Source organism: Lonchura striata, chromosome 1 (genome assembly GCF_046129695.1).
Source record: "Lonchura striata isolate bLonStr1 chromosome 1, bLonStr1.mat, whole genome shotgun sequence".
NCBI lineage: Eukaryota > Metazoa > Chordata > Aves > Passeriformes > Estrildidae > Lonchura > Lonchura striata.
In genome coordinates, this window is record NC_134603.1 from 1011344 (window position 1) to 1023941 (window position 12598).

Below are 12598 nucleotides of genomic sequence, written 5' to 3' on the forward strand. Positions count from 1 at the left end.
GCGGGACAAAAGCGGGATAAAAACGGGATAGAAGCGGGATAGAAGCGGGATAGAAGCGGGATAGAAGCGGGACAGAAGCGGGACAAAAGCGGGATAAAAACGGGATAGAAGCGGGATAGAAGCGGAGCAGCAGCGGGACAGAAGCGGGACAGAAGCGGGATAAAAACGGGACAAAAGCGGGACAGAAGCGGAGCAGCGGCGGGATAAACCCCCGAGCGGACCGGCGGGAGCCATGAGCGGCCGGAGCTGAGCGCTGCCCGCGGCACTCCCGGTGTCCCGGCGGCATTCCCGCTGTCCCGGCGGCATTCCCGGTGTCCCGGCGTTATTCCCGGCGCTCCAGCGGCACTCCTGCTATTCCGGCGGCATTCCCGGTATCCCGGCGGCGCTCCCGCTGTCCCGGCGGCACTCCCGCTATCCCGGCGCTGCGGCGGCACTCCCGCTATCCCGGCGGCACTCCCGCTATCCCGGCGGCACTCCCGCTATCCCGGCGGCACTCCCGGTATCCCGGCGGCATTCCCGGCGCTCCAGCGGCACTCCCGGTGTCCCGGTGTCCCGCTATCCCGGCGGCATTCCCGCTATCCCGGCGGCACTCCCGCTATCCCGGCGGTATTCCCGCTGTCCCGGCGGTATTCCCGCTATCCCGGCGGCACTCCCGGTGTCCCGGCGGCCCTCCCGCTATCCCGGCGGCACTCCCGCTATCCCGGCGGCACTCCCGGTGTCCCGCTATCCCGGCGGCACTCCCGCTATCCCGGCGGTATTCCCGCTATCCCGGCGGCACTCTCGCTATCCCGGCGGCACTCCCGGTGTCCCGGCGGCCCTCCCGCTATCCCGGCGGCACTCCCGCTATCCCGGCGGCACTCTCGCTATCCCGGCGGCATTCCCGCTATCCCGGCGGCACTCCCGCTGTCCGGCGGCACTCCCGGTGTCCCGGCGGCACTCCCGCTATCCCGCGGCACTCCCGGTATCCCGGCGGCCCTCCCGGTGTCCCGGCGCTCCAGCGGCACTCCCGGTATCCCGGCGGTATTCCCGCTGTCCCGGCGGCACTCTCGCTATCCCGGCGGCATTCCCGGTGTCCCGGCGGCACTCCCGGTATCCCGGCGGCACTCCCGCTATCCCGGCGGCACTCCCGGTATCCCGGCGGCACTCTCGCTATCCCGGCGGCACTCCCGGTGTCCCGGCGGCACTCCCGCTATCCCGGCGGCAGGATGTCGTTCGCCATGCTGCGCCCGGCGGCGGGGCGGTTCGTGTACGCGGAGCTGAGCGCGCTGTCGGAGGACGAGGGGAGCAGCTCGGGCTCGGAGGAGAAGCCGTTCCGCGCCGAGCCGGCGGGGCCGGGCCCGCAGGGCGGGCGGCGGGGGCGCAGCCGCGGCCCGGCGCGGCCGCCGTCCCGGGAGCCGCGGCAGCGGCACACGGCCAACGCCCGCGAGCGGGACCGCACCAACTCGGTGAACACGGCGTTCACGGCGCTGCGCACGCTCATCCCCACCGAGCCGGCCGACAGGAAACTCTCCAAGATCGAGACGCTGCGCCTCGCCTCCAGCTACATCTCGCACCTCGGCAACGTGCTGCTGCTCGGGGAGGCCGCCGGGGCTGCTGCCGGTACCGGCAATAGCGGCGGAACCGGCGGGGCGGGGCAGCCGTGCCGCGGGGCAGCGCCCGCCGCCCTCTGCCCCGCCGCCGCCGCCGCGTCCCCGCCCGGGCGGCACGGAGAGAGCGGCCAGCCCCGGCAGATCTGCACCTTCTGCCTCAGCAACCAGCGCAGGATGGTGAGTGGCACCGGGAACACCGGGAATACCGGGAATGGGTACCGGGAATACCGGGGGGATAGCGGGAACGGGGATTTGGGAATCCCGGGATTCCCAGCCCCGGCAGATCTGCACCTTCTGCCTCAGCAACCAGCGCAGGATGGTGAGTGGCACCGGGAACACCGGGAATACCGGGAATGGGTACCGGGAATGGGTACCGGGAACACCGGGAATACCGGGGGGATAGCGGGAATGGGGAGCAGGATAGCGGGAACGGGGATTTGGGAATCCCGGGATTCCCAGCCCCGGCAGATCTGCACCTTCTGCCTCAGCAACCAGCGCAGGATGGTGAGTGCCTCCGGGAACACCGGGAATACCGGGAATAGCGGGGGGATAGCGGGAATGGGGATTTGGGAATCCCGGGATTCCCAGCCCCGGCAGATCTGCACCTTCTGCCTCAGCAACCAGCGCAGGATGGTGAGTGGCACCGGGAACACCGGGAATGGGTACCGGGAACACCGGGAATGGGTACCGGGAATACCGGGGGGATAGCGGGAATGCCGGGGGGATAGCGGGAATGGGGAGCAGGATAGCGGGAACGGGGATTTGGGAATCCCGGGATTCCCAGCCCCGGCAGATCTGCACCTTCTGCCTCAGCAACCAGCGCAGGATGGTGAGTGGCGCCGGGAACACCGGGAATGGGTACCGGGAACACCGGGAATGGGTACCGGGAATACCGGGAATACCGGGAACACCGGGGGGATAGCGGGAATACCGGGGGGATAGCGGGAACGGGGATTTGGGAATCCCGGGGTGCCCAGCCCCGGCAGATCTGCACCTTCTGCCTCAGCAACCAGCGCAGGATGGTGAGTGGCGCCGGGAACACCGGGAATACCGGGAATGGGTACCGGGAATGGGTACCGGGAATACCGGGGGGATAGCGGGAACGGGGATTTGGGAATCCCGGGATTCCCAGCCCCGGCAGATCTGCACCTTCTGCCTCAGCAACCAGCGCAGGATGGTGAGTGGCGCCGGGAACACCGGGAATGGGTACCGGGAATACCGGGAATACCGGGGGGATAGTGGGAATGGGGAGCAGGATAGCGGGAACGGGGATTTGGGAATCCCGGGATTCCCGGCCCCGGCAGATCTGCACCTTCTGCCTCAGCAACCAGCGCAGGATGGTGAGTGGCGCCGGGAATACCGGGAATACCGGGAACACCGGGGGGATAGCGGGAATGGGGAGCAGGATACTGGGAACGGGGATTTGGGAATCCCGGGATTCCCGGCCCCGGCAGATCTGCACCTTCTGCCTCGGAGGACGCTCCGGAGTTCCGGAGGGTTTGGGATGTCGGGAATGGGGACCGGGATACCGGGAATGCCACGGGGAATGTGGACCGGGATACCGGGAATGGCGATAGGACAGAGGGAAAGGTGGCCCGGGATTCGGGAGTGAATCCCGCGGGGAACGGAGCTCCGGGAATTCGGGAATTGTGTCCCGGGATTCGGGAATGCTGCGGGGATAAAGGAGAGGGGGGACCGGGATTCGGGAATTGTGTCCCGGGAACTCGGGAATGAATCCCACAGGGAATGGAGTCCCGGGATTCGGGAATTGTGTCCCGGGAATTCGGGAATGAATCCCACAGGAAACGGAGTCCCGGGATTCGGGAATTGTGTCCCGGGAATTCGGGAATGAATCCCACAGGAAACGGAGTCCCGGGATTCGGGAATTGTGTCCCGGGAATTCGCGCGTGCTGTGGGGATGCAGGGAACGGGGACCAGGATTTGGGAATGTTGTGGGAATAAAGGGATGGGGACTGGGATTTGGGATCCGTGCTGGGAATGAAAAGCCCGCAGATTCCCAAAAAACCAGCAATTCCCGGGTTTATTCCGGCAGTTCCCAGGTTTATCCCAACAATTCCCGGGTTTATTCCAGCGATTCCCGGGTTTATCCCAACAATTCCCAGGTTTATCCCAACAATTCCCAGGTTTATCCCAACAATTCCCGAGTTTATCCCGGCGATTCCCGGGTTTATCCCGACAGTTCCCGGGTTTATCCCAACAATTCCCGGGTTTATCCCAACAATTCCCGGGTTTATCCCAGCGATTCCCGGGTTTATCCCAACAATTCCCGGGTTTATCCCAGCGATTCCCGGGTTTATCCCAACAATTCCCGGGTTTATCCCGGCGATTCCCGGGTTTATCCCGACAATTCCCGGGTTTATCCCAACAATTCCCGGGTTTATCCCGACAATTCCCGGGTTTATCCCAGCAATTCCCGGGTTTATCCCGACAATTCCCGGGTTTATCCCGACAATTCCCGGGTTTATCCCGACAATTCCCGGGTTTATCCCAACAATTCCCGGGTTTATCCCGACAATTCCCGGGTTTATCCCAGCAATTCCCGGGTTTATCCCGACAATTCCTGGGTTTATCCCGGCAGTTCCTGGGTTTATCCCAACAATTCCCGGGTTTATCCCGACAATTCCCGGGTTTATCCCGACAATTCCCGGGTTTATCCCGACAATTCCCGGGTTTATCCCGGTGTTTGCCCACTCCCGCTGGGAGCTGCAGGGACAGCTGAGCCCGCCCGAGGCAACTCCAAAATCCATGGAAAAATCCATGGAAAATCCATGAATAATCCATGGAAAATCCTCTCTGGAGCTGCGGGAAAAGGGACGGGAGAGAAGCCGGGAATGGGCACCGGGAAAGGTCCTGGAAAAATGGGACACGGATTTGGGATCAGCTCCCAGTGCTCCCAGTAACTCCGTACTGGGATCCCAGTTCCCAATCCCAGTGCCCCTGGATTTTGGGATACCCTGGATTTTGGGATTCCCTCTCCTCTCCAATTCCCTGGATTTTGGGATTCCCTCTCCTCTCCGATTCCCTGGATTTTGGGATTCCCTCTCCTCTCCAAATCCCCAGATTTTGGGATTCCCTCTCCTCTCCAATTCCCTGGATTTTGGGATTCCCTCTCCTCTCCGATTCCCTGGATTTTGGGATTCCCTCTCCTCTCCGATTCCCTGGATTTTGGGATTCCCTCTCTGATTCCCCGGATTTTGGGATTCCCTCTCCTCTCCAATTCCCTGGATTTTGGGATTCCCTCTCTGATTCCTCGGATTTTGGGATTCCCTCTCCTCTCCAATTCCCTGGATTTTGGGATTCCCTCTCCTCTCCCAATTCCCAGGATTTTGGGACCTCCCTGCAGGTGCAGCAGGGAAAATCCAGCGGGATTTTCCTGCCGCATCCCAAATCCCAAATTCCCCAAATTCCCGCCCTGGGAGCGGGGCCATTCCAAGGGCAGAGGGGCAGGATCGGGATCCGGCTGATCCCGGATAACCCGGAGGGGACGGAAAATCCTCGGGAAGGATTTTGGGCTCATCAAACTCCGGAATTTTCCACCCAAACCATTCCCAAAGCCCGACAGCTCCGGGGTTTGGGAAAGAGAATTTGGGAAAGGGGGAATTTGGGAAAAGGGGAATTTGGGAAAAGCCCAGATGTTGGGAATGGCCCTGCCCAGGCTGCTGGGAACAGCCGGGAATGGGATCCCAGCTGGGAATGGGATCGGGAATCTGGGAATGCTCTGGCCAGGGAGGGACCCTAAATCCAACCCCATTCCAGAATTCCCAGGGATTTTTCCAGGCTTGCAGTCAGGGACATCTTCCCCTGTCCCGGGATGCTCCCAGGACATCCCCAGGGATCAATTCCTACAAATCCCCATCCTTGATTTCCCCAATCCCAATAATTCCCATCCCGAGTTCTGGATCAATTCCTACAAATCCCCATTCTTAATTCCGGATCAATTCCTACAAATCCCCATCCTTGATTTCCCCCAATCCCAATAATTCCCATCCCGAGTTCTGGATCAATTCCTACAAATCCCCATCCTTATTTTTCCCCAATCCCAATAATTCCCATCCCGAGTTCTGGATCAATTCCTACAAATCCCCATCCTTAATTCCGGATCAATTCCTACAAATCCCCATCCTTGATTTTCCCCAATCCCAATAATTCCCATTCCAAGTTCTGGATCAATTCCTACAAATCCCCATTCTTGATTCCGGATCAATTCCTACAAATCCCCATCCTTGATTTTCCCCAATCCCAATAATTCCCATCCCAAGTTCTGGATCAATTCCTACAAATCCCCATCCTTGATTTCCCCCAATCCCAATAATCCCCATCACTGATTTCTCATCAATCCCTGTAAATTCCATTGCCAATTTTGGATCAATTCCTACAAATCCCCGTCCTTAATTTTGTAATTCCTGTAAACTCCCGGTGTCAATTCGCCATCAATCCCAATGAATTCCCACCCCTCATTTTCCATCAATTCCTATAAAATCCCATCACAGCTGGAATTGGGCTGGGATTAGAACTGGATTTAGGGCTGGGATTAGAACTGGATTTAGGGCTGGAATTAGGGCTGGAATTAAAACTAGGACTGGGGCTGGAATTAGAACTGGATTTAGAGATGGAACTAGAACTGGAATTGGGGCTGGAATTGGAGCTGGGATTAGAGCTGGAATTAGATCTGGAATTAGAACTGAATTTAGGGCTGGAATTGGTTTTAGGGCTGGAATTAGGGCTGGAATTAGAATTGGAATTGGGGCTGGAATTGGGGCTGGAATTGGTTTTAGGGCTGGAATTAGAATTGGAATTTGGGCTGGAATTGGGGATGGAATTAGAACTGGATTTAAGGCTGGAATTGGTTTTAGGGCTGGAATTAGAACTGGAATTGGGGCTGGAATGGGGGCTGGAATTGGAATTGGGGCTGGAATCAGGGCTGGGCTCGGGGCCGGCGCCGCTCCCGCTCCGTGCCGGGATTTCCCGGGATGCGCTCCGGCGGATTTGGGGTTTAGGGAATCCCGTCCCCCTCTTTGATCCCGAGGAATTGAGCTGCAGCCCCTCGGGAATGCCGGGAATGCCGGGCTGGGACCGTCCCGGAGCTGCCCTCCCGCCCCAAATCCCCAAATCCCAAATCCCCAAATCCCAAATCCCCAAATCCCAAATCCCCAAATCCCCAAATCCCCAAATCCCCAAATCCCCAAATCCCCAAATCCCCAAATCCCAAATCCCAAATCCCAAATCCCAAATCCCCAAATCCCCAAATCCCGGCTTTTCCCAGACGGGAAGAGCCGATCCCAGGGAACGGGCTGCCCTTTAGGGCCCTTCCCAACCCCCAGCATTCCAGGATTCCGAGTCTGGGATCGGCTCCCTAAAAGGAATTCCCCTCTGGAATCTCGGGATCCAGGGGGGAATTGGGATCCAGAGGAGATCAGGAAGAATTGGGATATGGAGGAACTGGGATAAAGGAATTCCCCTCTGGAATCTCGGGATCCAGGATATTGGGATCCAGAGGGGATTTGGGATCTAGGGAGGAACTGGGATAAAGGAATTCCCCTCTGGAATCTCGGGATCCAGGATATTGGGATCCAGAGGGGATTTGGGATCTAGGGAGGAATTGGGATAAAGGAATTCCCCTCTGGAATCTCGGGATCCAGGATATTGGGATCCAGAGGAGATCAGGAGGAATTGGGATATGGAGGAACTGGGATAAAGGAATTCCCCTCTGGAATCTCGGGATCCAGGGGGAACAGGGATCCAAAGGGATATTGGAATCCAGGATATTGGGATTTGGGATCCAGGTTACAGGGGTACAGAAGGATTTGGGGATCCAGAGGGATTTTGGGATCCAGAGGGAATTTGGGATCCAGGGGGAGTCAGGGCCCGGATCAGCTCCAATCCCATTCCCAGCCCGGAATCCGTCAGGAATGGCCGATCCCGGTGCCAGTCCCAGAGCATTCCCGACCCTCCTGGGACAGGGAACGGATGGGAAATCCCGGGAAAGGGGAAACCCCGGAAAATGGGAAATCGTGAGAAAGGCAAATCCCGGGAAACAGGAAATCCCAGGAATCCCAGGGAAAACCCTGGCACAGCTTCCCAAGGAAATCCGTACGGGAGGGATTTGGGATGAGAGCAAAGATTTGGGATCAGGGATCAGAGATTTGAGGACGGATTTGGGATGGGAGCAGAGATTTGGGATTTGGGATGAGAGCAAGGATAAGGGGTCAGGGATTTGGGATCAGGAATTCCAAGAGATTCCCAAACCCCCCTGGAGCCGTTCCCGCTTTTCCCCCTTCAGGGCTGCACCCCCAATCCAGTTTTCCATGGAAAAATCCTGGATTAGGCAATTCCATGAGATTCCCAAACCCCCCCGGAGCCGTTCCCACTTTTCCCCTTCAGGGCTGCACCCCCAATCCAGTTTTCCATGGAAAAATCCTGGATTTAGGCAATTCCATGAGATTCCCAAACCCCCCCGGAGCTGTTCCCACTTTTCCCCTTCAGGGCTGCACCCCCAATCCAGTTTTCCATGGAAAAATCCTGGATTTGGGCAGAAAGAACGGGAATTCCATGAGATTCCCAAACCCCCCCGCAGCCGTTCCCACTTTTCCCCTTTCAGGGCTGCACCCCCAATCCAGTTTTCCATGGAAAAATCCCGGATTTGGGCAGAAAGAACGGGAATTCCAAGAGCTTCCCAAGCCCCCCCGAGCCCTTGCCGCCGTTCCCCTTTCCGTGCCCGAATCCCGAATTCCCGGCGGGAGAAGCGCGGCGGGATTTTCCCGATCCCCGTTTCCGCTCCAGACGGCCCGAGCTGCCGGGAGCGACATCTGGGAACTGGGAGCAGAATTCCCCCTTTTCCCTCCCCTTCCCACCCGCCCGGGAACAAAGGCAGCGGCGGCGCCGCACGTGCGGCCCGAGAACGGGAATTGCTTCCCAAAAAACTGGGGTGGGAAAGGGGATTGGATCCTAAAAACTGGGATGGGAAAGGGAATTGGATCCCAAAAAACTGAGAGGGAAAGGGGAATTGGATCCCAAAAAACTGGGGTGGGAAAGGGGGATTGGATCCTAAAAACGGGGAATGGGAAAGGGGGATTGGATCCTAAAAACTGGGAATTGGAAAGGGAGATTGGATCCTAAAAACTGGGAATTGGAAAGGGAGATTGGATCCTAAAAACTGGGAATTGGAAAGGGAGATTGGATCCTAAAAACTGGGATGGGAAAGGGGAATTGGATCCCAAAAAACTGAGAAGGAAAGGGGAATTGGATCCCAAAAACAGGGAATGGGAAAGGGGATTGGATCCTAAAAACTGGGATGGGAAAAGGGAATTGGATCCCAAAAAACTGAGAGGGAAAGGGGAATTGGATCCTAAAAAAACAGGGGATGGGAAAAGGGGAATTGGATCCTAAAAACTGGGATGGGAAAAGGGAATTGGATCCCAAAAAACTGGGATGGGAAAAGGGGAATTGGATCCTAAAAACTGGGATGGGAAAAGGGAATTGGATCCTAAAAACTGGGATGGGAAAGGGGATTGGATCCTAAAAACTGGGATAGGAAAGGGGAATTGGATCCCAAAAAACTGAGAGGGAAAGGGGAATTGGATCCTAAAAAAACAGGGGATGGGAAAAGGGGAATTGGATCCTAAAAACTGGGATGGGAAAAGGGAGAGGCTGGGATGGGGACAGAGTTGGGATTGGATCCCAAAAAATGGGGAGGGGCACTGGTTATACTGGTCATACTGGTTATACTGGGATGGGCACTGGGGTCATACTGGTTATACTGGGATGGGCACTGGTTATACTGGTTATACTGGTTATACTGGTTATACTGGTTATACTGGTTATACTGGTTATACTGGTTATACTGGGATGGGCACTGGTTATACTGGTTATACTGGTTATACTGGTTATACTGGTTATACTGGGATGGGCACTGGTTATACTGGTTATACTGGGATGGGTACTGGGGTTATACTGGTTATACTGGGATGGGCACTGGGGTCATACTGGTTATACTGGGATGGCACTGGGGGTGACTGGGGCACAGGAATCCCGGGATCGGGGCAGGGATCGGGAACAGCTCTGGGGGATCCCGGGAGGATTCCTGGGAACGGGATCCAGGAGAATTCCCTGGGAATGGGATCCTGGGAATGGGATCCAAGAGAATTCCCTGGGAATGGGATTCCCTGGGAAGGGAACCCAGGAGAATTCCCTGGGAATGGGATCCTGGGAACGGGATCCAGGAGAATTCCCTGGGAACGGGATCCAGGAGAATTCCCCGGGAAGGGATTCCAGGTGGATCCCTGGGAAGGGGATCCAAGGGGATCCTGGAAGAATTCCCAAATTCCCAATTCCGGGTTTGATCCCATCTCCTTTCCCTCCCGCAGAGCAAAGACCGGGACAGGAAGACGGGACAGCTCCGGAGCTAGGCCGGGAATTCCAGCCGGGAATTCCAGCCGGGAATCCCAGCCGGGAATCCCAGCCGGGAATTCCAGCCGGAGCAGGGGAAAGCCACGCTGGCGGATTCCCGGATCCGGGGACGTTTTCCTGCCGGATCCCACGGGAAGAACGGCACCGGAATTCCGGGATATCCTGGGAATGCACCCACAGAGCCCCAGGGACGGCGGAGCCACTCCGAGAATCCTCGGGAATTCCTGCCCGGGATTCCGGATCACGGAACACTTGGATCTCTCGGATCCTCGGGAATTCCTGCCCCAGGATTGCTGCCTGTGGAACACTTGGATCTCTCGGATCCGCTCCGGGAATCACTGGGAATCCCTGCCCTGGGATTCCAGCTCATGGAACACTTGGATCTCCCAGATCTGCTTGGGAATCCTCGGGAATTCTCGCCCCAGGATTCCGGATCACGGAACACTTGGATCTCCCAGATCTGCTTGGGAATCCTTGGGAATTTGTGGGAATCCTGCCCTGACATTCCTGATTGTGGAACACTTGGCTCTCCCGGATCCAGCCCAGAAATCCTTGGGAATCCTGCTTACAGAACACTTGGATCTCCCGGATTTACTCGGGAACCCCTGGGAATTCCTGCCTTGGGATCCGTGGATGCCCATGGAACACTTGGCTCTCCTGGATCCACTCCGGAAAACCTTCGGATCCATGGAGGCTCCTGGAACATTCGGCTTTCCTGGATCTGTTTCCCAGTCGATCCCAGAACTGATCCTGGAATCAATCCCTGAACTGATCCCAGAACTGATCCTGGAACCAATTCCTGAACTGATCCCAGAACTGATCCTGGAATTAATCCCGGAACTGATCCTGGAATCAATCCCTGAACTGATCCCAGAACTGATCCTGGAATTAATCCCGGAACTGATCCTGGAATCAATCCCTGAACTGATCCCGGCACTGATCCTGGAATTAATCCCAGAACCGATCCTGGAATCAATCCCTGAACTGATCCCAGAACTGATCCTGGAATAAATCCTGGAACTGATCCTGGAACCAATTCCTGAACTGATCCCAGAACTGATCCTGGAATTAATCCTGGAACCGAACCCTGAACTGATCCCAGAACTGATCCTGGAATCAATCCCTGAACTGATCCCAGAACCGATCCTGGAATTAATCCCGGAACCGATCCTGGAATCAATCCCTGAACTGATCCCAGAACTGATCCTGGAATTGATCCTGGAACCGATCCTGGAATCAATCCCTGAACTGATCCCAGAACTGATCCTGGAATTAATCCCGGAACCGAACCCTGAACTGATCCCAGCACTGATCCCAGAACCGATCCTGGAATTGATCCTGGAATCAATCCCTGAACTGATCCCGGCACTGATCCTGGAATTAATCCTGGAATTGATCCTGGAATCAATCCCTGAACTGATCCCAGAACCGATCCTGGAATTGATCCTGGAATCAATCCCTGAACTGATCCCAGAACTGATCCTGGAATAAATCCTGGAACTGATCCTGGAACCAATTCCTGAACTGATCCCAGAACTGATCCTGGAATTAATCCCAGAACCGATCCTGGAATCAATCCCTGAACTGATCCCAGAACCGATCCTGGAATTGATCCTGGAATCAATCCCTGAACTGGTCCCGGAACTGATGCTGGAATTAATCCCGGAACTGATCCTGGAACCAATCCCTGAACTGATCCTGGAACCGATCCCGGAATCAATCCCTGAACTGATCCCGGAACTGATCCTGGAATTAATCCCAGAACCGATCCTGGAATCAATCCCTGAACTGATCCTGGAACTGATCCCGGAATCAATCCCGGAACTGAACCCTGAACTGATCCCGGCACCGGTTCCCGAGTGCGGGGCTCCATTTTTTGGGAATTATCAATCACATGCTGGAATTTCATGTCGTTGATGTGGGAATTAATTAAATCCAGATTTTTGTGTCATTAGTCGGGAATCTGGGTCATGATCCCTGAGGGAATTCCTTCCCTTTCCCTTTTCATTTTCCCTTTCCCTTTCCAATTTCCCTTTCCTTTTCCCCTTTTCCCATTTTCCTTTCCCCTTTTCCATTTCCCTTTCCCCTTTTCCCTTCCCTTTCCCGTTTTCCCTCCCCCTCAGGTCATTCCCAGCCAGCACCGACATTCCCTGTGCCAGGAGGAGCAGGAAAAAAACAGGAATTTGGGAAAACCCGGGGAAATGAACCCCAGCACTTCCCAAAGTTCCTCCTGCGGGATCCCGGGACAACGGGACCTTCCCAAATCTGTGGGATGAGGGAAAGGCCTGGAATGTGGGGCAGCAGGAGGGGGAGGAAAACTGGGATGGGCTCTGGGACTGGGAACTGGACTGGGATGGGATTGGGATCGGAACTGGGATGGGATTGGGATCGGAACTGGGATGGGATTGGGAACAGAACTGGGATGGGATCGGAACTGGGATGGGATTGGGATTGGAACTGGGATGGGATTGGGAACAGAACTGGGATGGGATCGGAACTGGGATGGGATTGGGATTGGAACTGGGATGGGATTGGGAACTGGACTGGGATGGGATCGGAACTGGGATGGGATCAAGAACAGA

At 56.5% G+C, this 12598-nt stretch overlaps 2 protein-coding genes across 2 annotated transcripts in view; one reads left to right on the forward strand and one right to left on the reverse strand.

The window, feature by feature from the left end:
* Positions 1-12598, reverse strand: part of BOP1 (BOP1 ribosomal biogenesis factor) — an 86409-nt gene that overhangs the window by 27538 nt on the left and 46273 nt on the right. The gene's annotated exons all lie outside the window — the stretch shown is intronic.
* SCX (scleraxis bHLH transcription factor) lies at positions 1206-10015 on the forward strand. Its single transcript, XM_021546812.2, has 2 exons — positions 1206-1766; positions 9974-10015. The coding sequence occupies exons 1-2, from the start codon at positions 1206-1208 to the stop codon at positions 10013-10015; spliced, it is 603 nt and encodes a 200-aa protein (XP_021402487.1).